The sequence below is a fragment of the Amblyomma mixtum genome, chromosome 9, assembly GCF_055824585.1.
Source record: "Amblyomma mixtum isolate Tamu chromosome 9, ASM5582458v1, whole genome shotgun sequence".
In the NCBI taxonomy this organism is placed as follows: domain Eukaryota; kingdom Metazoa; phylum Arthropoda; class Arachnida; order Ixodida; family Ixodidae; genus Amblyomma; species Amblyomma mixtum.
Window position 1 is genome coordinate 62,535,435 of NC_143020.1, and position 26,918 is coordinate 62,562,352.

Sequence of the window (26,918 nt, forward strand, 5' to 3'; positions counted from 1 at the left end):
TATCTACAATATTATTTATTTTATTTATTTCAAGGTACCCCTAAAGGCCCTCTTCACGAGGGTATTACATAGGGGGTGGTAAAAATTACAACTTGAATACATAGAAGGAACATCTAATATGAGTAACAGGGCAAAAAAAAAGAAGCAAGAAAAGAGCAATAACTGGTAGTCAGCAAGAATCGAAATGTGGCGGAACAACAAGACGCCAAATAAACAAAATGAGAAAGAAAAACAAGAAAGAAAACACAAAGATAAAAACAACAGAATAAACAGAACGAAAAGCAAAACTCGAACACATTACGGTGAGCAAAACAGAACTAGAAGAAAACTACACATCGCTTTGATTTTTTAAAAGTGCATGAAATGATGTTGCATTCATTTCAGTTGCGATTGTGTAAGGCAGCCGGTTCCAATCAATGATTGTTTTGGGTATGAATGATTTAGCAAAACTTGAAGTGTGACATGTGATGCGTCTGATTTTGAAAGGATGGTCACGGCGTGGAAACACTGCTGAGGGTAAGTGAAAGAAACCGTCGTGAAGCAACGGATTATGGTGAATTTTGTGAAAAAGAGTTAAGCAAGCCAATTTACGACAGTAGTAAAGGCTGTCAAGTCCAGCACGAGCTTTTAAAGCCATGACGCTTGTAAAATGTGAGTAGTCAGAATAAATGAAACAAACAGCACGGTTTTGCAGGGATTCTATGTTATCTTTGATGTAGGCTTGATCTGGGTCCCATATAGCGGGAGCATACTCAATTTTAGGTCGAATTAATGTAATACAAGCAAGTTTACGCACATGCGCAGGAGCATGTCGAAGGTTACATTTTAAAAGGCCAAGGGAACAGTTAACAGCTGCTAGAATCACGTTAATATTGAAGCGGGTAGACGACGACGACAAACAGTGATGGCACGAGTGGGAAGAGTAGAAGACGACAACGAGGTTCGGACTGTGTTCTCGGTGCCGCTCGCAGCTGTTCTTGTCTATTTGTAAATATCTGTAAATATATTCTTTCCCGCAACATATTTGGTGGAGGTGCGGATTTCCCCTACGTCTACCGACGACGGAGCTCCGCAGCGGCCGCCAGTTGCCTTCACTCATCATGACCCAAGACGCCGCCCAGCAAACCTCAGCCCCGGCCATGACATCACTCGTTCTTTCTCCCCCTCGTGACCCTGGGACATTTTCTGGTACCGACAACACTGACGTCGACGACTGGATCAGCATGTACGAGCGAGTGAGTACCTACAACCGCTGGGATCCGACCCTCATGCTCGCAAATGTAATATTCTATCTAAAAGACACCGCCCGGGTCTGGTATGAGACGCACGAAGACCATTTGACCAGCTGGGACGTGTGCAAAGAGAAACTCCGCGATTTGTTTGGAAGGCCGCTCGGCCGAACGCTTGCCGCTAAGAAGGACCTCGCCTCCCGAGCTCAAACATCTACGGAGTCCTATGTGTCGTACATTAAAGATGTGCTGGCCCTCTGTCACAAAGTTGACGCCAACATGCCCGAGTCTGACAAAGTCAGCCACGTGTTGAAGGGAATCGCCGACGATGCCTTCAACTTGCTTGTATACAAGAACTGCACTACAATCGACGGAATTATTAAGGAATGTCGACGCTTCGAGGAAGCCAAAAGCAGGCGTATTAGCCAGCCGTACACACGCCTCCCCAACACGGCTGCGACTTCTTCATGTGAAGACCTGCGACACCGGGAAACTCCAGCACCCCCAGAAAATGTGACCCGCATCATCCGACGCGAGCTCGAAGCTATGTCCCCTGCCGCCCTGCATCTACATGATGGCGACAACCGTTTGCCTACCATCTCTCTGGTACAAGCTGTCGTCCGCCAAGAGCTTGCAAACCTTGGTTTCCAGCCCGTCAGCCCTGTACGGTCTTCACCACCACCCGAAATCACTGCGATTGCTCCTGGACGACCTTCGTACTCCTCTCCACGTCGCCGAAACCCTAACGATTGGCGGACAACCGACGACAGGCCCATTTGTTTCAATTGCCACCGCATTGGCCACATCTCCCGCCACTGTCGAAATTATTGGTCCCGTCGCAGCACATACCGTCCTCTCAGCTCCCACCGTGACGACGAACAGCCCAGCCACTACACGCCCCCTCCAGCCCAGCACAGTGCTCCAGTCGACGGCCAGATTCCCCGCTCCAGCCGCTCCCCGTCCCCCCTGCGTCGACAGTCCCGTTCGCCCCAACGCCGTCGCTCCTCTCCTGGCCCCTACGGACGCTCGCAAGCGGAAAACTAGACGCTGCAGTGTCTGGAGGTGATGCTGCAGTACAGCCCCAGTCCCGAAATCCTCGATTAGCCCTTCGCGCACACCATAATTTGCTCGCCATTCATGTCGATGGAGTGCCTGTGCGAGCCCTGATCGATACAGGCGCGCACGTATCCGTCATGAGTTCAGCCCTACGACGCCGCCTCCGAAAAGTACTGACCCCTGCACCCAAAGCCGTTGTCCGCGTTGCCGACGGCGGAACGCCTCATGTTGTTGGACTATGCACAGCCCGTGTGACCATATCCGGCCGTCATACATCCGTTCTGTTCTCTGTTCTGGACCAGTGCCCTCATGAAGTCATTCTTGGCCTCGACTTCCTGTCTGAGCATTCAGCCCTCATTGACTGTGCCACTAATGTTGTTCAGCTTGACCTTCCTCTTTCTGCTGAGTCGCCGTCCCCAGTTATACACCGTCTTTGTGCTGTCGACTTTGTCCGTCTACTGCCTCAAGCCGCAACTTACATTTCTTTCTCATCTGTTCCCCCTGTACCTGATGGTCACTACGTAGTCACTCCGGAACTTGACGTCGCCCTGACGCGCAGCATTGCGCTTCCACACACTGTATTTACAATGTCGGCCAACCGAGCGTACCTTCCGGTCCTGAACTTTGGTTCATCCATCCAACCGCTCCCGCAAGGCATCTCACTCGCCTTCTTTCCCGCAACAATATGATAGTTCCAGGTTAAGTCTGATTGAAGGTAAACTCCTAGATACTTGTAAGTGGAAGTTGTCTCAACTGTTATGTCATTAAGAGAGTATGCGGTTGGGATGCGATAAGAATTTCTGGTAAAGGAGACGAGCTTTGTCTTAGAGGGATTTAGGGTCATAAGCCACAACTGGCACCAAGTGTTAATAGAATCGAGGTCAGTTTGTAAAGATTGTCGGTCACAGTCATTTGTAATGGTTCGGTACACAACACAGTCCTCAGCAAACAGTCTAATTTGTGAAGAAATGCAATTTGGCAAGTCATTAATAAATATCAGAAAGAGCAGGGGACTAAGCACACTCCCCTGAGGCACACCAGATGTGACATGGGCCATTGTAGAGTTAGAACCATCAACAGAAGTGAACTGAACGTGAGATGAAAGGAAGTCTTTAATCCATGCTAGTACCTGAGGGTGAATATTAAGGTGTGATAGTTTGAGAAGCAGTCTATGGTGGGGAACCCGATCAAATGCCTTTGAAAAATTTAAAAACAAACCATCGACTTGAATTCTGGCATCCAAAGAAGTAAATAAGTCGTTAGTAAATCCGGCGAGCTGAGTGTCGCAAGAAAATCCCTTGCAAAAACCGTGCTGATATTTAAATATGATTTTGTGATCTTCAAGATAATGAATGATCTGAGTGTGTATGACATGTTCAAGGAGCTTAGAGAAAGTGCAAGTCAATGAAATGGGTCTATAGTTTAGAGGATCAAAGCAGATGCCAGATTTGAAAATTGGAATTACTTTGGCTATACGCCAGTCGTGAGGGATGGAGCCAGAAGATAAAGACTCAGAAAAAAGTACAGACAAGACTTGGAAAATACTGTGAGATATGTTTTTTAGTATTCTGTTGTTAAAGCCCAGTGGATCCGCGCTTGTGGTAATTTTAAGATTACTTAACAAAGTAAGAATACCATCTTCCCTGATGACTATTGGGGGCATTGAATAACCTTGAAATGGGCTGAGAACTGGAGAGGTGGTGATGACTTCTTGAGTGAAAACAGATGAAAAGGCATTGCTGAAGAGCTGAGCAGAATGGACATCGTCCATTGAAGCATCTAGTCTTTCCCACATCTACTGAAGATGAACTGGGAGTTTCTCATACCTCCCCTACCAGTCTTTTCTCTCAATTTGATGCCACTAAAGTTTTGAAAGCAACATTCGCAGGATGGATGCTCCTCCTCAAACAACACATATCGCTGGCTTGATAGTGGGAAGCGTCTTGGGTTGCTGATTTTCTTCCACTGTTCTTTTATGACCGTTCTTCAGGCACAAGCTGACAGCAGCACATAACTATGGGGCTGAAACACTGACTTAAGCTCACAGCATAGTCTGCATTCATACCCCTACTTCTCAACATTCTGCTTTTCCCATTCACTGTTGCATACAGTGATGCACCACAGCCACTTTTTTTATGAAGTGGAGCCTTCGTCATCAGGAGGGTCGTAGGTTTAGCCATGCGCAAGGGGGATGTGCGTAGACTGACAAACCAGTGCCCAGTGGTTCCTGGAGCCCTAGCAGAGGCCGACAGGCCCTTTCATTGTCCATTTCCTCCAGCCAGTTTGAACTGTCCAGTAGGGGCTGTTATGAGGCTCTTCTTTGTACTTTGCGCTCGGACGAAAAAGTAAAAGAATAAATTAAGCGTGTCGGAAGGGATGCTCCTAGCCTGGAGTTTGTACGGTCAAAGGTCTGCGAAGAAAACGGCAGTGTTTAGATCCACTCTGCTGGAATGGCGGCTTCAGTGTGGCTTCATGGAAACAAGTCAACTGGCATAATTACTGAAAAACATTTTCTCTTCAATTCTGTGCATCGAACTACATCCACTGCACAACAAAGTCTCTCTAGCTCACCCCAAATACACCCTGTGCTCTTCCAGACAGATCGAGCCACCTCATCCCAAAAAACTTCCTAATCTCATCTGGTAATCCAACTCATTACCATCCAATACTGTGTCTGGCTTCTTTCAAGATATGACCCGTTTGTAGTACGAGACAAAAACCTGGAGAAGGTTCTGAAAAAACACTACTTGTGTTTGCGGTATTCTTTACTGCTCTCATCTATAAGTTAGTGCTGCTGCTAGTGCTGTCATCTGTAACTGATAGCAATTCTTTCCTGGATGCAAGGCACGATGATGTCTAAGGATGCTCGAAGTATAACAAAAAAAAAAAAAGAAAACAACAGCTTTTTGAAGAACTGCAATGCTTTTGAATTTTACTACACAATATGCCAAGCAAGTGAGTTTTACAAACACCCAGAATGTATTCAACATTTTGAAATAGAAACTCCTACAAAATACTACTCATGTACACTGAGGAACTTCATACAATGGACCCGAATTACGAGCTTTACAATACACTACAAGATTACAGTGTTTTTTGCAGGCTCTAATCACAGTATTCTTTGTTTCAGCAGCCACGACTCTTGCAGCGTGTTATCATGAACACCTTATGTAAATCGAGAAGGCTTTTTCAAGTAACACCAAAACAACAGAGAGGCTACCACAATGTGAAATGGTCACAAACAGCTGAAATTCTGACAACGAAAAAAGATTAAAAATGGTCTGGACACAATGATCCACAAATATTATACCATTTATATCCAGCAGAGACAGTGTTCTGAGTAATGGTAAAGCAGATGTCAGTGAACTCTTTCACTAGTCCCTGTTCTAAACAACAGAGAACTCTTCAAATCGCAAAACTAACACAAAACACATCACTTTGAGGCTGGACACCTGCTTGTCCTCACTCATTCCTGCCACTAACACTGCTGGAATAAACACACAAAGATTTACTCAAGAACAAGTTTTCCTCGGTTGTCATACAAACATTTACAGGTTACGAGATACAAATGATTGAATTTATACTCGTCACAAAAATTAGCTCACTCAGGCTGAAGGATTAAAAATAATTGTTTTGTGAATTTTTGCTCCACAAAATTTCTTCACTGAGGCAGCCTGACAACTGCCAGAAGCGATATACATTGGATATCAGTTTCTGAAAGGCACTCTCCAACAAGAAGTGATGCCATACAGGTATGACAGTGAGTTCATTTCCATCCGTGCACGTTTACGAGCACAGCATGCTGACTATCCGTGTTCCAGAAATACTTAGCGGGAATGTGTAGTCAAAGGGAACAGCAAACGTTGTCTTCTGAAAACTCCCTCAAAGTGAACAAAACATACAAATTTAGTTAATGATGCAGGTTAGCTACCAGCACCTTTCATAGGGCATTCAGCTAGAATCTCATTAGCTTGCAAGCCGCCGCGGTGGCTCAGTGGCTATGGTGCTCGGCTGCTGGCCCGAAAGACGCGGGTTCGATCCTGTCCGCGGCGGTTGAATTTCTTTGGAGGAGAAATTCGAGGCCCCTGTACTGTGCGATGTCAGTGCACGTTAAAGAACCCCAGGTGGTCTAAATTTCCGGAGCCCTCCACTACGGCGTCTCTCATAGCCTCAGTCGCTTTGGGACGTTAAACCCCATAAACCAACCAACCATCATTAGCTTGCACACAAAATGGCAGCTAGAAACACATTTTGACTAAAGAGATCACGAACCAGTGCTACTCTTTGTGAACCGCCTTTTTGTGCCGTTTCAAATTATGGCTCTGGATGAATCTCTTTTGGCACAAGTCACATTGGAAGGGCTTTTCACCCTTGTGGGATCTAACATGCCTCGCAAGATCTGAACCTACTACAAATGCCATGGGGCATAGCTGGCACTGATACGGCTTTTCACCCGTGTGGATACGGATGTGCACCACCAGGTTACTCTTCTCTGCAAAGCTGCTACCACAGTGGTCGCAACGGTAAGGACGCTCGCCAGTATGAGTGCGCTGGTGTTTCTGTAGGGTGAACTTTTGTGCAAAGCTGCTACCACAGCTGTCACAATGGTAAGGTCGTTCACCAGTGTGAGTGCGCTGGTGTGCCCTCAGATTGGACTTATCTGCAAAGCTGTTCCCACAATCGTCACAATGGTAAGGGCGGTCGCCTGTGTGAGTCCGCTGGTGTCTCCCCAGATGGTGCTTTTCTGCAAAGCTATTTCCACAGTCGTTACAATGGTATGGGCGGTCGCCTGTATGAACTCTGAGATGCTGCACTAGATGGTATCTTCTTATGAATAACTTGCTGCAGTGGGTGCATTTGTGCATCTTATTTCCTGCGGGTTCACCCCGGTGGTTACTCATGCCAGAAGGAGTAGATTCCATGCAGTGGCCCACAGGGTGCCTTTCACTGGTTGAATCTTGCACAGGAGGCGCGCCATGGTCGCTCTGTGTCATGACTGAACCTGTGTTGCACAGGCAGAGTACTTGAAAAAAAATTCATGAACCAACAATCCACAGTTCACTAGGAATAAGGAAGAAAAGTTTAAAGCAGAGGACACACTCATAAAAAGCTGTGGATGTCTATCAAAAGTTTTATTCAACAGATCTGCAACAGAGAACGCAGGTCTGAAACAAGATGCCTCTCCAGTCACATGTGGGTTTAATAGCAAAACAAGTGGCAGTCAGCTATGCTTAGCCCCATGCACAATGCCACTTTTTTTTCTTTTATTTGCTCCTCAGAGAGTGTCTAATAGGAGGAAAAGGCTAAAGGCTAAAAGCCTTACGAGGCCTTGGTCTCCTGTACAATTTCTTGGTGCAATGAACATAACCCATATCAGTCCTAGTTTCATGAGTATAGTTGGCATATCACAGAAAACAACTTCTCAGAATATCGCAGGCCCATATCATCATTCACCAAGTTCAGTAAACTAAAGCTTCCGTATCCTACAAACTGCTCTTTGAAAGACAATCTTCACGAAAGCACATATGAAGAAGAACTGCAGATTCTAACCTGGTGAGTTCAGCAATGAAGGTATGCCATGTTTGTGGTCCCCGGAGCTCAAACCTGCATGTGAAAGCCAGATTGTATCCATTAGGACAAAAGATTACGAGTGTGAACGCTCACATGGTGTTATCTGCATGAGGCGGTGAATATAGAATACACACTCATAAAACAGCTTTTTCAGGTTGTGTAAATACAGTAGGGCGAGCTTGAATATAAGCGAGTTCCAAAGCAAACATTCCTGACTTTCAATTCTGCATGCAGATAAATACTGTGCTGGAAAATACAATAGCATGTAGAATACACCACACGATACAGCACAGGTTTTGCAGAGGTACGTACAGCCTTCACAAAACCCCAACCACACACAAAGGAAGAGTGCGAAGTGCTGGAGTCACACACTGAATGATATAAGCAAGCATTCGCAAGGATTCGAGGCCATACAGCACAAGAATCAGGAAAAAGATTGACGTGTCAAACACAGATGCAACAAAAGGCCAATTATTTTAAGACATGCAATTTTCACCCTCTATGTTCGTGCTTAGAGTGAAAAACATGAAAGAATAATTAACAAATGAAAGAATCAATTTGCAGGCTGAACAGAATGATCACACATCTAGCACAACTGCATTTTGTGGCTTCACCTGATGTCGCACATGAAATTTTTCACAATGACCATCATCTCGGAGGTGGTCTTGCCTTGATCTCTGAATAGCAGGATGGGGTCAGATTCAAACCATCTTGTACCAAAAATAAAGGCATCATTTTCTGCCATTTTTATTTTTGATTATGCATAATATTTTGGAACCAATGGGCCTCCTTTGTTAAAGGTGCGCACCAGACGCTTGTTTTTTTCTTCAGTTCTCCAATCACAAAGTTACTTGGCAAAGGGACAGGGGATGTCCTACTGAAACCGGCACAGGCTTTGCAACATCTCCTGAATGTTATAACTGCCCTAAAACACATTCCAAACTGAAACATTTTGTCTTCTAGAATGCCCCACGGCCATTCAGCCTCCCACTGACCAAATAATGCGATTCTACGACTAATTGCCCACCACGAGAGCACACAAGTTGCCGGCTTCACTCGACTGCTCTATGTTGTCAGGTGTTCAGTCAGTACCCTAAAGGAAATGAGAATCCCCCTGAAGCTTAATTTAAACTGTTCAACCATTGCAAGCCAGTGATTTCTGCAACAAGTTCCTTGAGCTCAGAAGAAAGAACTTCGTGCCTATTTTTATTCCCGTTATTCCCTCCTTCCTTCTACATCCCAAGCCTAATGCTATTCCTATGAAAAGAATCACATTATTTTCGAAACGAGTTCACTAAAAAATTTCTTGTTCCGAGTGCGCTCCGCATTCTCCTGATTATTTAAACCCGCGCAATACAAGTAAAAACCATTAAAAAACACTAACGTCTCCCTTTGTGCATAGACACAGTACACTAAGACCATTGCACATGCAATTTTGTAGCTTATGAGCATCATGCAATGGAGCCATGGAAGGCTGGCAGGCATGGCATTGATGGTTTCTTCCTCAGGAACCTTGTACACGTTGGTTTATCTGTAACAGCCTTCAAAATAACGGAAAACAAATAAGCGTCACTATAAAAGAAACACAAAAGCCACAAACAGCAGGGTCTGTGCTTATGTGTACACGGCAATGCACAAAATCCACATCTGAATACACTTTCTGTAATGTTCTTTGCTCTGTAAGCACAAATTGTGAAAGGATATCGATAGGGAAAAAGAACTGCAACAGCACAGTACTGTAAACTGTGCGTACTAACTTTTGTAAATCATTGGTGACACATACATAAGCTGTCTAATTTTGGCATAAAGGCAATATAGCACTTATCTACATTACATTTAAAAATGCGATTCATGCAACTTTAAAAATGTAATTGAAAACACCAGGATACAAATTTAATCCAAAGAGCGTGAGACCAAGAAGATGCATTCATGAGCCTTAATTTGGATCTCTGTAGCCACACATATGCGTGGCCGAAAAGTACAACCACATTACCAAGCAGGCAGCAGATAAGAAGCTCAAAAAGTGGTCATGCTTTCTGGCCACATATGCAGCTACAGGGACGTCAGAGGAAAATGCAGCGTATCCAACACTGAGGTTTTGTTCACCATGACACCGACTGCCAGCTTACAATGCGACCCTATGCCTTGCCACAGAAAAATTTTGACCTCTGACGTCACATCACTATATTCGTGGCTGTGGCCTAATGGCCACTGTCGTGACATGTGAGAACACAGTACGCAGGTGCGGATGAGATGTGTCCTCCACTGACCCTTTGACGGCATGATCAAACATAAAAATATGGCAATATTCATGCATTACAACCATCGAATACAAATTCAATCAGGTATTTTCAATTCAGGACGTGAGAAATATGTGCACTACCAATCATCGAATTTTCTCAACCAAGAAAAGAGTGATTCAGTTGTGATTTCAAGCGGGATATACAACTGCAATGCAGAAATCACTCCTGCTTTACTTTTATACAATCTTTTCGTCTGAGACTTCCAACAAAAAATATTAAGCCAAATAGCAGACAAAAAAAAGCAGATATGAAATAAATAAAATGATGTCTAAAAGAAGAGGCATTATCCCAACTAAAAAAGGCAGGCCATTGTGTGAACGTGGAGGAGCTAGTGCGTAACTTGCAACACAACGGCTAATGAGCCATCAGACTCCAAGAAACATCAGAAGGAAAAAAACTGCACAACACATCACAGAAATCGAAGGAATATAGCATAGAATACAAATAATAGCCTTCAATGGAAAAAAATTTAAAGAGAACAGGATCTAAAGCTTACAAATAGAAAGGAAAAGTTGAAAAATAAAGCAGTTCACCACTTTAGATTACAAGGCAAGGTGGCGCTCGCCACAGGCTTGATGTAAAAAAGATGCCAACAGTTATCCATTTATCTAAGGGAGATTTCTTGGTGCGTGGTACAAAGACACGTCCCGTAATACATATGTTTTACAGGACAGGAGCACCAAGCTACAGGTCGGCGTAAACTGGCTGCAGTTCTTCCCCTGGCTACTGTTACGCCTCCAATGCCTGCAAAACAAGAACAAGCAAAATAGCCCCCCCCCCCCCCCCCCTCCCCCCCTCCACTAAGAAAAAATAACAACTTTCACGTAGACCTTTTAGTGCAATCGAAGCGTAGAATGCATTTTTCATCCGTCTGTAGTGTCACTAAAACGCGGAAAAAAGGATTTTTGCTAGTATACTTCCACAAGTCACCACAACGCACCATGAACGCTTTTCACACATAACGCCAAAGAATTCATAAAGCATCACCCTTTTTACCGCAAAGTTCTTGACTGCAAAAGAACTGTTGCATTTGCTATGCGATTACGAACATATAAGAACGCAGACATCCGAGAAAAAATGCGAACCGCGCGATCTCCACGAACGCGTGCTGTCTGTGCTAAAGCCTGCTACAAGAGAGATAAGGCGTGGAAAGTTGACTGGCGACCGACTCATTGAGATGGTCACGGCTGAAGACACACACCTAATGAATTTTCACAAATTAACGCAAATTAGAGCCTACTGCGTGTACTTGTCCGCAGATGATGAAAGTGTTCAAGTAACGGGTTTCAAGAAATAATTCCGACAGGTTTCACTGAAGAAAATTTGTCTGGTATTGCAGTTATACTTTTCTGCGGCTTTCATGTCACTGGTAAAGGCGTTAACAAACCAGAATCTTTCCTGACTGCGACGTGACATTTGGCCACGCGCGCAGAAACACGGACCATGTCTTCACACGCGCACGCTGCAAAAGTGACGTTCACCGGGTTGCACGAAGTTATCCTTGCTCTGTCCGTAGGCACATAGATTTCCTTCTGCAACGCTTCTCCTTCTCACAGACTGGCAACACACAAAATCGAATATGTAAAGCAACATACTGATTGATTGTAATTGATTGTAAAACATTTTATTCGCCGGGAAGAGCTTGGCAAGAGGTCGCGTTAAGTGGTCGAGAGTACATAGCCCTCGACGACTTTGTCAGCCCACTCCACCGCCAAAACTTGCGTTCTGGGGTCAGAGCTAGCCAGCACGGTCTCCCACCGCTCGAGAGAAGGAGCTGTAACTAGATCACCCGGAGGTGGCTCTATTTTGCAGTCCCACAGGATGTGATCGTAGGTAGCACGTTGGCCACAGTGTTTGCAGTTTGGGTTGTAAAGATCTGGATAAATGCGCGCGAGGAGTGATGGGGTGCGTATCGATCTCGTCTGTAGACGACGCCACGTAACCTCTTGTTCTTTACTAAGTCTTTTGTCTGGAGGGGGGAAAATTCTCCTCTCTAGTTTAAAATGATTGGTGAGATCATGATATGTGATCATGGAGTCCTTCGTGAAATTCAGGGAGCCAGACTCATCCACTGCCCGGTCGACGAAACCTCGGGCTTTATTGTGGGCTGCCTCGTTCCCCGGATTCCCCGAATGGGCTGGGACCCATATCAATTCGGAATAATTTGGTGAGAATTTGGTTGCGTTAAGGATTCTAAGGGAGGTGTTTGTAATTCGCCCTTTAGCGAAATTATTGATACCCATTTTGGAATCGCTGAAGATGATGCTTCCTTGGGTATGCGCTAGGGCGAGGGCTATAGCCGCCTCTTCTGCCGTTTCAGAGGATTTCGTTTTGATTGTCGCCGAGACGATGTGGTCACCATTCTCGTTCACAACCACAATTGCAAAGGCATTGGTATTTTTGTATTCTGCTGCATCTACATAAAGTGTTCCAGCGCACTGTCTGTATTTGTTATGTAAGGCTTTGGCTCTTGCTTGTCTTCTACCCTCATGGTGTAAGGGGTGCATGTTTTTGGGGAGTGGTTTGATTAGTAGGGCCGTCCTATAGTCGCGGGGTAAGTCTACTTTAGCATCGTTATTCGTAGGTTGAAAGTTAATTCCGAGCCTGGTAAGAATACTCCTGCCAGTTCTGGAATTGGCTAATCGCGCTGTTTGAGCCATTAAATGGGCTTCTTTCAGTTCATTGTAGGTGTTATGTATTCCTAACCTCATAAGCCTTTCAGTTGAGGCATTTAGTGGGAGTCCCAACGCAGCCTTATAGGCCTGCCGTATCATACTATCCAATTTGTCCTTTTCTGCTTTCGAAAATTTGAGATAAGGGGTGGCATAGAGTATCCTGCTTAGCGCAAAGGCCTGCACTAGTCGGCATAAATCTCTTTCCCTCACCCCTTGTCTGCGGTTAGCTATGCGGCGGATTAATCGCGCCGTCGCTTCTACCGTGCGTTTTAGCTTAGTGAGTGTGTCAGTATTCTTTCCATTTGTTTGTAAATACAACCCCAGTATTCTCATGGTCTGTACCTCTTTGACAGATCGTCCATTAACATAGACGTTTATTTGCGGGGGGGTTGTCGTGGTACGCCTACCTCTTTGTTTACGACGGATCACTAAAAGTTCAGATTTTTGCTCAGAACAAGTGAGGCCGGATTCCCATGCGCATGCCTCAATGATGTCCACTGCTGCTTGGAGTGTGTCTTCTATGTAGCCTTCGCATCCTTTGGTTACCCAAAGTGTGATGTCATCTGCATAGAACGTGTGATGTAGGTCTGGTATTTGTGCCAGTTTGGGGGGAATTTTGATGAGGGAGAGGTTAAAAAGGAAAGGGGACAGGACGGAGCCCTGTGGCGTTCCTTTACTTCCTAGTGTGATTGGGGCGGACTCTATTGTTCCGACCGTTATCACTGCTGTTCTGTTAGTGAGGAAGGATCGGATGTAGTTGTACGTCCTTTCTCCGGGGTTGATTTCTGACAAGTTTGTCAAAATGGCTTTGTGGGTGACGTTGTCGAAAGCTTTAACAAGGTCTAAACCCAATATTGCTTTCGTTCCTGTTCCCTCGTCAGCTTCAATTATGTCCTTGTTAAGCTGCAAGAGTATGTCCTGGGTAGATAGTTGGGCCCTGAATCCTAACATTGTTTCAGGTAGGAGTTTCATGTCCTCCGCATAGTTTTGGAGCCTATTGAGGATGACATGTTCCATGAGTTTGCCTAGGCATGATGTTAATGAAATTGGGCGTAGATTCTCAGTGCTGAGTTTCTTACCCGCTTTAGGAATAAAAGTGATTTTCGCGTGTTTCCACTCTGGTGGTATGTTGCCTGCATGCCAGTATTTGTTCATAAGGTCTGTAACCGCCGCGATCGACGTTGCGTCTAAGTTCCTGAGAGTCTTATTTGTTACTTTGTCTGGTCGTGCCGCAGATGTCCGCAGTTTTCCAATTGCGTACCAGACCTCTGCGTCTGTGATGTCTGCGTCTAAATTTGGATTAGGAGTCCCCCGGTAGTCTGGTTGTGTGGTACCATCATCCGTGTTTAGATAACGTTCTGCTAGCTCTTTGATTAGGTCTTCAGTTGTACCCTCATATTTATGTATGAGTCTGTACAGTTGACTTTGTTGCACGGGACGTGTTTGTTCTGGGTCGAGCAGGTGTCTTAGAAGATGCCATGTCTTCTTATTTCCGAGCTGTCCATTGACGCTTTCACATATTTGGTTCCATTGTTGTGTTTGGAGAGTAAGTGTATGTTCCTCGATTCGCCTCTCGATTTCAGCGATCTTTTTGCGTAGTCGCTTGTTGTGTTTTTGCTTCTTCCAACGTTTTTGGAGGCCTTTTTGTGCCTGCCACAGGTGTAACAGCTTTGAGTCTGCAATCTGCTCCTCCTTCTCAACTGGCACCACAACGCTAGTGGAGCTGACATCCTCATTCAGGGAGATAACCCAGTCGCTAAGGTTAGAGATCTCCTTTGGAGCTGTTTTGTCGCGAAGCTGCCTGAACTTGTCCCAATCCGTGGTTCGTATTTCTTTTGCTTTGTTTTTAAGTTTTGTCGTGGGGAAGGTGATGCTAAGGATGAAGTGATCACTACCAAGGTTTTGCCCGGTGTTGACCCACTTTGCGTCCTTGACGTTTTTAGAGAGGGATAAGTCTGGAGATGTGTCGACACATACACTGTTACCCATGCGTGTGTGGTCGCTCGGGTTGTTTAGCGTTGTGAGCCCTAGTGACTGTATGATTTGCCAGAGCAGGTTCCCTTTAGGAGTTGCTTTGGTATATCCCCATGCTGGGTGTTGAGCGTTGAAGTCTCCCACAATTATTAGTTGAGCCCTAGCAGCCAGCTTTACTGTGTTTATCAACAAGTGTGGGAGTCCATTGCCTTTGTTTCTGGGCGGGTTGTATACATTAAGGATGAAGAGATTTGAGTCTCCTTTTTGCCTTGGTACTATTTCAAGTAGGGTGTAATCTTCTTCCGAATCATTTATAAAATGTTGAATTGCGGTGATATTTCTATGCACCAGAGTGGCTGTGAAGGAGCCGGCTGCGTTACTAGTATCATAATGAGGTGGCAGATATGCTGTATAGCCTGGCAGTGTAGCCCTGCCGCTAGCTTCTTGCAATGCAATCACGTCTGGGGTTGTAACAGACGGTGCTTGTTGGATGTGGAGCTGCAAGTGGGCCCGCTTGCGGCGGAAGCCTCTGCAGTTCCATTGCCAAATTTCAAATTTTTGGCGTGGTGCCATGTTGGGTTATAGATGGTTGTGGCGTCGTGGACAGATCCAAGATGGGGGGTAGGCGGGCCTCGATAGTTGTAAGCCTATCCATTATTTGCTGCATACACGTGGCTATTTGGGATACCTGTCCCTCTAGTGTTGCAAAGCGAATATCTATCTCAGCAAATTTGGTAGTAACGAGGCCTTGGAAGGTTGCTTGTTCTGTTGATATAGCGCTAGTTCTCTCTGACAGAGTATTGATGTCTGCCCTGAGTTTGGTAGGCGCTTTCGATGGCTGCGGGGTGTCGGCTTCCGAAGCCTCGGCCTTTCGTTTGGATTCCTCGCCTTCTTTTATAGGAAGCGGTCTTTTAGTTGCTATTCTGGCGTCTGTGTCCGTCGCGTTATGGGCCGAAGACTGGGACGCGGTGGAGGGAGTGTGGCAAATGGCGTCTGTTTCCATCGCAATATTGGTCGAAGCCTGGGACGCGGTGGGTGGCGTTCTAGCCGCAGTGGCATTCTGTACCTGATGCGCTTGTAACAGGCGTTTAATGTCAGCCAACTCTTTTTTAAGGCTGGCAATTTCTCTGTCTCGGGATTGTAGTTGTATCTGAAACTCCTTCTCTCGAGCGTCAATAGATTGGGAGGCCTCTGCTGGCCAGCTCACCTTTTTGTTGGAGCGGCTATCGCTGCGTCCGCGGCTCGAGCTTCGCTTGTCGTTCCCTGCTGGGTTCCCCAGGGGCGGGAAGGAGCTGGAGTTGTTCCGGCTGTGGCTGCCTCCTTTTCCGGTAGCACCCTGTTCCTTCTTCCTGGGCCTAGACTGGTGTCCGTGTAGTGATGAGTCGTTGTCCCCTTGCTTGGGTGCCTGGTTGCCATGGGGCGTTCCTTGTTTGTTCCTGTTGATCAGCCGGAATTTGCAGTTCCGGCTGCCTGTGTTGTGGCCCCCGTTGCAGACGATGCAGACGGGTTGGCAGGTTGGCTGTTCTCCCTCAGGTGGAGGCGAGTGATTTTCTCCGCAGCGGCGGCAAAGGTTCGTTGTAGGTTTGTAACAGACGTCGGCCCGGTGTCCTACCCTCCTGCAGTTGTAGCATACTTCATGTTGCTCCCTGAAGGGGTGGACCCGAAAGACGCCGCACTGATAGATTACTTGGCTGGGTAGCTTCTTTCCAAAAAAGGTGATTTGTATTGTTCTGGACTGTCCGATCCTTCGGGCATCCACAACTTCTATTCCTTCGTTTCTGTTTCCGAAGCCTTGGCAAACCGCTTCGGGCGAGTCTCCCGCGTAGGCGTTGTAAATGACCCCTTTTACCGAGTCTTCGGGCGCCGCCACGTACGACGTAACGTTGTAGGTTTGACCTTGGAGGTTCAGTTTTTCAATCTTGGCGTATGCAGTCGCCCGTTGACGATCGGGCGTGCATAGCGTGAAGGTGTTGTTGGCCGTATTGACTCTGATAATGTCTTCATTCTTCACCATATCATACGGCAGCCTGGACACCTCGCAGGCGCAGAAGAGTAGTAGTCCGGGCGCAAAGTCCCTCAGATTCCAACCTTGTGGTCGGCAGACGATTTTGTAATCATCGGTTGGTAAGCGCGGGAGAAGTGCTTTCTTGCTGAGTGCAAGTAGCTTTTTCCCGTTCTTTCGCGATGGAAAATTGGAATTAGACTTGCCTTGGCCGTGCCCCTGCGCAGGCTGGTCGTCGGTTGATGCGGGTCCTTTATTCTTCAGGCCTCGTTGTCGGTCGCGGTACCGAAGAATGGTTTCCCATTTTCCGTCCTCGAGCTCCGACGCTGATATCTTCTCGCCTTCCACGGCGTACTCCATCTTTGCAGGTCCCTGGGAGCTCAGTTCCCGGCGGAGAGGTGACGAGCTAGGTCGAGCTCGATGGCTAGGCCGGTAGTCAGCCGGCAATATGCCTAGGTGTCCGTAGATTGGTAAAATCCGGCTTCAGCAGGCACTGGACAATGGCCCGGATGTCGTCCAAAATATTCGAGCCCGAAGGCTGACTCTTTCTGCCGAAAAGTGGCTTCGAGGCGGGAGCCCATGCGAGACACGTCAGCACAGCTCCGTCCTCTTCCTCTTCTCCAACATGTTACAAGAGGTAACATACTGAGGAACTGTCACAACCGGCAACTAGAGTGTACACTCTACCGGCAACACACGCAAAGCGGGCTATTGTTGATGCGGCCCGCGATGCAGCTTGCGCCGTCATAAATCTTCTCTCAAGGTTGCTGTGGGCATTTTAAATATATATATAAAAAAACAGTATCAAGACAATGTATACAGCCTCAATTAAGTATTAGTGGCGAAACAAAATCTGATCTGTGCACAAGATATAGTTCATTGAAAACTGGCTGTCAGTTCTGACATTCCAGCGCGATCGAAAGCAAAACCGACACTGTTGGTTTCGATATTGCGCCCGATGGAGCCCAAGGGGTGAATTTTATATCCGAATTTTGTATCCGGCTTAGCTTGTACGTGCGATGATTTACTCGTCGCAACCAACGTTTTTGGTCGCAACTGCGTACTGCGCGAATAGAAACCATATGTGGAGACACTTCTCCACGGTATTCAAACTACCCGACGCGTTGAATGCGCAGCACTAGAAGCGTCTCGCTCGGTGCCACCACGCGCAACGTATGACGCACGTATCCTGAACTCGTAGCATATGGCCAGGGACTTTGTTTATAAGGCCCTGATCATGCACAAGGTTTTGAAGCGAAAGCTTCATTACGCTGGTCGCACTTTAAGCTAAATTGTTTTGTTTTTTTTTTGAGTAAAGGAAATGGCGCAGTATCTGTGTCACATATATCTCGGTGGATAACTGAACCGCGCCATTATGGGAAGCGAGTGAAAGAAGAAAGAGAGAAAGAGGTGACGTAGTGGAGGTCTCCGGGTTAAGCCTGAGGACATCATCATCAGTAATTTCGACCACCTGGGTTTCATTAACGTGCACCATGACGTGCACTGACATCGCACAGCACACGGGCGCCTTTTACGTTCCGCCTCCATCGAACGCGGCCGCCGCGGTCGAGTTCGAACTCGGGTACTCTGGCTCAGTAGACGAGCGCCTCAACCGCGGAGCAACCGCGGCCGGTACGCTTTGAGCTGCGAAACCACTGTCCCAGGGGGACAGTTATGCGCATTTCTTTCGCTTTCGAAGCTGCCGCTCTTCATCGGATTCGTAGCTTAAAAAATAAGAAAGGTGTCCATTGTCCAAGGGGGGCCAGTTATGCGCGCCTTTAATTCGCTTTCGACGTACCCTTCCTTTTCCCCAACATACAGGGACTTCAGTATTTATCTGCCAGAGTAAAAAAAAATAAAAAATCTGGGCGCAATCTAATGGCCTGTCATCAAGACCAAACCTCGCTGACAAGATAGCGTACGTGTTGTTTTGCGTTGAGTTTTACGGCGCATAAGCGACTTGTATGGAGCTTAAATCTGACAGTTTGATAAGCTTTCTTTTTCTTAAAATATAAAAACAAGACATGTGTCCACAAGCCCTTTCTCTAGCGAGCAAAAAACAAAGGCAAAAAGACCGGCCTACATTCAGAATAAAACAATGGAAAATGTTTTTTCCTCATAACTTTGTCCAGCTTTGCCCGTTAAGCTGTGCATTTATGTTTGTGCGTCCAATATGCAAAGGTGGCATAAAATGACTTCAGTGAATGCCTCCAATAGGAAAGACAGCCCGTGCACTATCAAACATTCAGGCCTTTGCATCAATGTATAGACAAATAGTGCAGAGCCTTTTCTTTTGATCTGCTCAACAAATGAACAGACTTCCAACTTTGCATGCATGTCTCTGAAGATATTATTGATTTACGATAGATTTATACTGTAATCTGGGCATTTAAATTCTTCTATAGGGGCTTTGACACTTATTGTGTTGTCTGCATCATTTCTGCAGTGAGCACAATTGATCTGATATTATATTCCTCCAGGCTTCACATTTAATGGAATTCGATATATGCTCTACACAGTTTTTTTGCTTGATTGAGCAACTTTGATGATAAAAGCCAAAAGCTTTCAACCTGAAAACTTAACGATAAACAAATTATTTTTAATACCATTTAATCAGACCAGTTCAGCTGCGTGATGCCCAATTACGTAATCACATGACCGAAGTCTTGCATGAACGTTTTTAACCCTTGCTCTCTCTATTTCATCAAAATGCCTTACCTTTAATTAAAAATGAAATGGGTCTTATTTTACCTGAGCACTTACTTGAAGGATCTTTAAACATATTTTTTCTATACATACATACATACATACATAAATATATATATATATATATATATATATATATATATATATATACAGGGTGTCCCAGCTAAATGTAACCAAACTTTTAAAAAATGCGAAGTGTCCTAGTCCAGTAAAACCAACAAACCAACTCAGAGTTGTTCATAGTCGCGTGGCCTAGTCTTGAGTATTTTTTTCGCTCTTCAAAGTTAATTAATTAGTTAAGTTTAATTAGCTAACTTTTTAATTATTCACTTCAGGAAGAAAGTGTCAATTCAAAAGTTTTAGATCACCTCAAAAAACCGCTAGTAGTGCTATTTCTGTCAAGTTACGATTTACGTAGCTTCATTTATTGGCCTTAGAAGAAAGTTGTCACGTGACCACCTGCTCGCTCACTTCTCTGCCCCGATGTGCACCCAAAGTCTCATCGAGGAGAGGACTTCAGAAAAAATGGATTTTATTCTTTAAGGCGCGTCTTGGGACGTTGAAGTGGCACAGTTGTCATGTGGAAGCTTTTTCTTATTGTGCGGGTTATGGTTAAAGGCCGGTAAAAAAACTACTACACGTAAGTATTACTTTGCTGCAAATGTCTCAGTAAGCTGTTTCTCAAAGCGATCTACAACTTTTCGATTGACACTTTGTTCCTAAAGTCAATAATTAAAAAGTTAGTTAATTAAGCTTAACTAATTATTCAACCTTGAAGAACGAAAAAAATACTGCAGACTAGGTCACGCGACTCTAAACAACCCTCATTTGGTTTCACACGGCTAGGACACCACGTGTTTTTTAAAAGCTTGGTTACATTTAGCTGGGACACCCTGTATATATATATATATATATATATATAATGATTTTAATTTTCCCCTTATGAAGTCTTTTTTATTCAAGTTACTCACAGGCTCCTTTACATTGGAGCATTGTGTGAGTGGGGCAGTACATAGAAGTTAGAGAACAGCGCAAAAAAACACAAAAGAACAAAAAAAAACGACAGAAGAAAAACGTTATACAATAGTTAGCAGGAGGCACTCAGTAGAATACAAATAAAGTAATACAACACACAATAATTACAAGTTTCAAAATGTGGCAACATGGAAATGGAACACGAATTGACAGTGAGGCTAAAAACTGCACAAGTTAGTTCACACTAAGCAGCAATAAAACATTTTTCGCAAGAATACAGAGAATGAATCGTTTGAGTCAACATGAATTCCGTTCAACTCGATGTATCTTAAGATTTACTTCAATATTTCATTTAGAAGTCTTTATTTATTTACTTATTTATTTCGTACTTCCTCAAAGGCCCCCTGAAGCGGTATCACATCACATGAGTGCTTTACTGAGCATAACAGTGCTTCAGTTGATTTGAATAGTGATGAGAACCCCAGGTGGTCGAAATTTCTGGAGCCCTTCACTATGGCGTCCCTCATAGCCTGAGTCGTTTTGGGACGACAAACCCCAATAAACCAAACCAATAGTGATGGGGTCAGTGTGGTGCACAATGTGGGCAGCCAAGTCATTTCATGCCTTTCACAGTGCGTACAAAAAATGAAGACAGATGTTCAGACTTGCGGGCAGGCGGAGGATAGGTGGTCTTTCCATGGTTCCTGTGCCTCGTGGTGTGGTAGGCAGGGATGACAAGACTTGTGCACTTTATCATAACAGAATTCATGACATAGACATAGTCTTGTGATGTGACATCATTTAGTTAAATTTGTGAGATGAGCACTGCATTTTAGTTTGGTGACACTTTCACGATAAGAACAAACAGTGAAGATGAACCTACAGCGGCGTGGTTTTGCATTGCTTCCAGTGTATTCTTCAATTATTAAGATTAGGGTCCCAATTACTCATGCACACTCTAGTCTCAACAAATGATTTCAACGATGGTGGTTGAAAGCTTATAAAGTATAATAGAGCTTATAGAGTGCCGTTTGAAAAGAATGTTCCCTCTTAATTTCTTCGTGCCGAGCTTGTGCAGCAACTTCATCTGCTTTCTAATTGCCACCGATTCCGAAGTTGCTCGGAACTCTGCAAACGGCTGTTGTTACATTGTGCATGATGTCGCCGATTTGTGGTGTAACTGCATTTGTATTGTAAAGTCAGGCACGCGAGTACGCTTAGAGAGTCAGTTGAAATGATGCCGTTCACAATGTTATCTATTATGTTTTCTAGTCTCAGAGAGGGCGTAACACACTGCAATGATGATGGGTGCACTTTGAGATAGTAGTAATGTCTTTCTCAATTGTTTTGTACTATGGCACTGCCAAGGTAGCATTCTGATTTCGAATCATTGGCATAAAATGCTGCATATTCATCGTATTTTTAGTTTTCTAAACATTTTTGCAATATATGTTCATTAGCCATTTATTTTTTTGTGAAAATGTGTTAATGTACGGTAAAGTGAAATATATACAAGATAGCATTATGGCCTGCGTTCTTTAAACAGCAATTCAGAACATCAGCACAAGCCTGGATTTTCTATAAATGATGATAAACTGGTTACGCTCGCACGTACAGTTTCCAGACTGGCTGTCCGAGCAGCCAAAGCAATGGGCTGCGGCCCACAGTCAGTCGGTGAAGCAGCCTAAGGATTGGATTGGTAGGTGGGCAAGATGTGTGGATCCTCAAAGATGCAGTTTAGTTTTCTTGCTAAAATTAAAGCCAAAGAGCCACCACTCCTGTTGAGCCATCACGTCACCTGCAGGTATGCATGAACTGCATAGTCATGAGTATGCACTCCCTTTTAAGCATTCAACCCTTCGTCGTTTCAAAGCACAAATTTTTTCTGTTGCACCATCCAGTCTTTCCCACATCTTTTGAAAGTAAACTGGGAGTTTCCCATACCTCCCCTATCTGTCTTCTCTCCATTTGATGGCACTAAAATTTTGAAAGCAACATTTGCAGGATGGATGATGCTCCTGAAACAGCACGTATCGCTGGCTTGATAGTGCGAAGCGTCTTGGGTTCCTTCTTTTCTTCCACTGTTCTTTTATGACCGTTCTTCAGGCACAAGCTGACAGCAGCACATAACTATGGGGCTGAAACACTGACTTAAGCTCACAGCATAGTCTGCATTCATAACCCCAATTCTCAGCATTCTGCTTTTCCCATTCACTGTTGCATACAGGGATGCACCACAGCCACTTTTTTTATGAAGTGGAGCCTTCGTCATCAGGAGGCTCGTAGATTTAGCCATGCGCAAGGGGGATGTGCGTAGACTGACAAACCAGTGCCCAGTGGTTCCTGGAGCCCTAGCAGAGGCCGACAGGCCCTTTCATTGTCCATTTACTCCAGCCAGTTTGGACAGTATGGGCTGTTATGTTGCTCCTCTTTGTACTTTGTGCAAAGCTGCAATCGCGGCTTCAGTGTCGCTTCATGGACACATGGTGACTGGTAAAATTACTGACAAACATTTCCTCTTCAATTTTGTGAACCCAACTACATCCACAGCAAAACAAAAGTCTCTCTAGCTCACCCCAAATACACCCTGTGCTCTTCCAGACAGATCGAGCCACCTCATCCCAAAAAACTTCCTAATCTCATCTGCTAAGCCAACTCATTACCATCCAATACTGTGTCTGCCTTCTTTCAAGATATGACCCATTTGTAGTACGAGACAAAAACCTGGAGAAGCTTCTGAAAAAACACTACCTGCGTTTGCGGTATTCTTTACTGCTGTCATCTATAAGTTAGTGCTGTGAGTTAGTGCTGGTACTAGTGCTGTCATCTGTAACTGATAGGAATTCTTTCCTGGATGCTAGGCAATATGATGTCTAAAGATGCTCGAAGTATAACAACAAAATAAAGCAAACAACAGCTTTTTGAAGAACTGCAATGCTTTTGAATTTTAATGCACAATATGCCAAGCAAGTGAGTTTTACAAACACCCAGAATGTATTCAACATTTTGAAATAGAAACTGCCAGAAATTACTACTCAAGTACACTGAGGAATTTCATACAATGGACCCGAATTACAAGCTTTACAATACACTACAAGATTACAGTGTTTTTTGCAGGCTCTAATCACAGTATTCTTTGTTTCAGCAGCCACGACTCTTGCAGCGTGTTATCATGAACACCTTATGTAAATCGAGAAGGCTTTTTCAAGTAACACCAAAACAACAGAGAAGCTACCACAATGTCAAATGGTCACAAATAGCTGAAATTCTGACAACGAAAAAAGATTAGAAATGGTGCCGACACAATGCTCCACAAATATCATACCATTTATATCCAGTAGAGACAGTGCTCTGTGTAATGGTAAAGCAGGTGATAGTGAAATCTTTTGTTAGTCCTTACTCCAAACAACAGAGAACTCTTCAAACCACCAAACTAACACAAAACACATCAATTTGAGGCTGGACAGCGACTTGTCTTCACTCATTCCTGCCACTAACACTGCTGGAATAAATACACAAAGATTTACATAAGAACAAGTTTTCCTCGGTTGTCATACACACATTTACAGGTTCAGTGAGATAAATGATTGAATTTATACTGATCGTCACAAAAATTAGCTCACTCAGGCTTAAGGATTAAAAATAATTGTTTTGTGCATTTTTGCACCACAAAATTTCTTCACTGAGGCAGCCTGACAACTCCCAGCAGCGATAAACATTGGATATCAAGTTTTTGAAAGGCACTCTCCAACAAGAAGTGATGTCATACAGGTATGACAGTGATTTCATTTCCATCCGTGCACGTTTGCGAGCACAGCATGCTGACTCTCAGAGTTCTGGAAATACTTAGCGGGAATGTGTAGCCTAAGGGAACAGCGAACGTTGTTTTCTGAAAACTCCCTCAAAGTGAACAAAGCTTACAAAGGTATTTAATGATGCAGGTTAGCTACCAGCACCTTTCATAGGGCATTAAGCTAGAATCTCGTTAGCTTGCAAGCCGCCGCGGTGGCTCAGTGGCTATGGTGCTCGGCTGCTGGCCCGAAAGACGCGGGTTCGATCCTGGCCGCGGCGGTTGAATTTCTTTGGAGGAGAAATTCGAGGCCCCTGTACTGTGCGATGTCAGTGCACGTTAAAGAACCCCAGGTGGTCTAAATTTCCGGAGCCCTCCACTACGGCGTCTCTCATAGCCTCAGTCGCTTTGGGACGTTAAACCCCATAAACCAACCAACCATCATTAGCATGCATACAAAATGGCAGCTAGAAACACATTTTGACTAAAGGCATCACGAACCAGTGCTACTCTTTGTGAATCGCCTTTTTGTGCCGTTTCAAATTATCGCTCTGGATGAAACTCTTTTCGCACAGGTCACATTGGTAGGGCTTTTCACCCTTATGGGATCTCACATGCCTCGCAAGACCTGAAGGTACTGCAAATGCCATGGGGCAAAGCTCGCACCGATACGGCTTTTCACCCGTGTGGGTACGGATGTGTTTCACCAGGATGCTCCTCTGTGCAAAGCTGCTGCCACATTCATCCCAACGGTATGGCTGCTCACCTGTGTGAGTGCGCTGGTGTTGCCGTAGGGTGAACTTTTGTGCAAAGCTGCTACCACAGTGGTCGCAATGGTAAGGACGTTCACCTGTATGAGTGCGCTGGTGTCCCTCCAGATGGGCCTTCATTGCAAAGCTGCGACCACAATCGTCACAATGGTAAGGTCGCTCGCCTGTGTGAGTGCGCTGGTGTCTAATTAGATGGGCCTGTTGTGCAAAGCTATTTCCACAGTCCTTACAATAGTATGGCTGGTCACCTGTATGGACTCTGAGATGCTGCACTAGATGGGATCTTCCGCTGAATCCCTTGCTGCAGTGGGTGCATTTGTAAACCTTATTTCCTGTGGGATTACCCGAGTCATTATCCATGCCAGAAGGAGCAGATTCCATGCAGTGGCCCACAGGGTGCTTTTCACTGGTTGAATCTTGCACAGGAGGTGTGCCATGGTCGCTCTGTGTGACGACTGAACCTGCGTTGCACAAGGAGAGTACTTCAAATGAAATGCCTGAAGCAACAATCCACAATTCACCAAGAATTAGAAAGAAAAGTTTAATGCAGGGGACACACTCATCAAAAGCTGCATATGTCTATCAAAACTTTTATTTAACAGATCTGCAAAAGAGAACTCAGGCCTGAAACAAGATGTCTATGCAGTCAAGATGTCTCTGCAGTCACAGGTGGGCTTCATAGCAAAACAAGTGGCAGTCAGCTATGCTTAGCCCCATGCACAATGCCATTTTTTTTCCTTTTATTTGCTACTCAGACCGTGTCTAACAGGAGGAAAAGGCTAAAGGCTATAAAGCCTCAGGGGGGCTTGGTCTCCTCTACAATTTCTTGCTGCAATGAACAGAACCCATATCGGTCCTAGTTCCATGAGCATAGTTGACATATCACAGAAAACAACTTTCCAGAATATCGAAGGCCCATATCATCATCAATCATCACAGTTCATTAAACTACAGCTTCCATACCCTACAAACTGCTCTTTGAAAGACAACCTTCACGAAAGCATATAGGGAGAAAAACTGCAGATTCTAACCTGGTGAGTTCTGCCATGAAAGTACACCACGTTTGTGGTCCCCGGAGCTCAAACCTGCATGTGAAAGCCAGATTGTATCCATTAACACAAAAGATTACGAGTGCAAATGCTCAAGCGGTGTTATCTGCATGAGGCGGTGAATATGGAATACACACTCGTAAAACAGCTTTCCCAGGTTGTGTAAATACAGTAGGGCGAACTTGAAAAGAAGCGAGTTCCAAAGCAAACATTCCCGACTTTCAATTCTCCATGCAGATGACTACTATACTTATGCTTACGAAAAACTGACTATTGCCTTCAAATTTATAGGCTTACCGGCACCATGCCAACAGCCATTACATCGACGAATGAACTTGCACAATTTCTGGCTTCAAAAGAAGGGCAGTAAATGTCTGCCTACACAGGCTTAAGAACTAATGAGTGTCAGTTATCCTTAATAACACAACACATTGACAGAGCACTCATCTTTTAATGAACCTTTTACACCCGCTGTACTGCGCACAGGGAAAAAAAAAAGACTTTCAGAGCATAGTTACTCATAAAAACGCCCAGGTTACAGCTGCCCACGAATGTTGCCAATGTGCCCAACATAATATTCCGCCTCCACATTCTCTAAGAGTGCAACTAATCAAGTAGAAGCACGTCTGAAACTGCACACTACTCGGTCTTAAGTGCAGTTAGAGCATACCATATTTACTTTTGAGACACCCACATCTCAAATCTCGGGAAAAGAAATCAGGGCGAAAAAAAGGAGGAAACAACCGTGACGGAAGTTTCTCAATGCGCTGCTCTGAAAGGTTTAAGGTGGCCAGATATTCGAACACCATAGACAGCAC

At 44.9% G+C, this 26,918-nt stretch overlaps 1 protein-coding gene across 1 annotated transcript; it reads right to left on the reverse strand.

Annotated features, from left to right (window-relative positions):
• LOC149329310 (uncharacterized) lies at positions 1–26,214 on the reverse strand. The gene is made up of 6 exons (XM_089559227.1): positions 26,083–26,214; positions 24,792–25,512; positions 21,132–21,195; positions 17,017–17,287; positions 7,836–7,889; positions 1–7,287 (listed from the first exon to the last, which is right to left on the reverse strand). Exons 1-6 carry the CDS (start codon positions 26,162–26,164, stop codon positions 6,563–6,565), a joined length of 1,917 nt encoding a protein of 638 aa, XP_089415353.1. The 5' UTR covers positions 26,165–26,214; the 3' UTR covers positions 1–6,562.
• Between the last annotated feature and the right edge of the window lie 704 nt (positions 26,215–26,918).

Bases quoted from the DNA above. Each gene is read 5' to 3' on its own strand.
- LOC149329310 (XM_089559227.1), bottom strand. From the start codon at position 26,164: ATGGATACAATCTGGCTTTCACATGCAGGTTTGAGCTCCGGGGACCAC. The intron at 25,513-26,082 runs GTTAGAATCTGC...TGTGCAACGCAG, and splicing joins TTCATGGCAGAACTCACCAG to GTTCAGTCGTCACACAGAGC. The intron at 21,196-24,791 runs GTAGCACTGGTT...CACGAGGCACAG, and splicing joins AAAAAGGCGATTCACAAAGA to GAACCATGGAAAGACCACCT.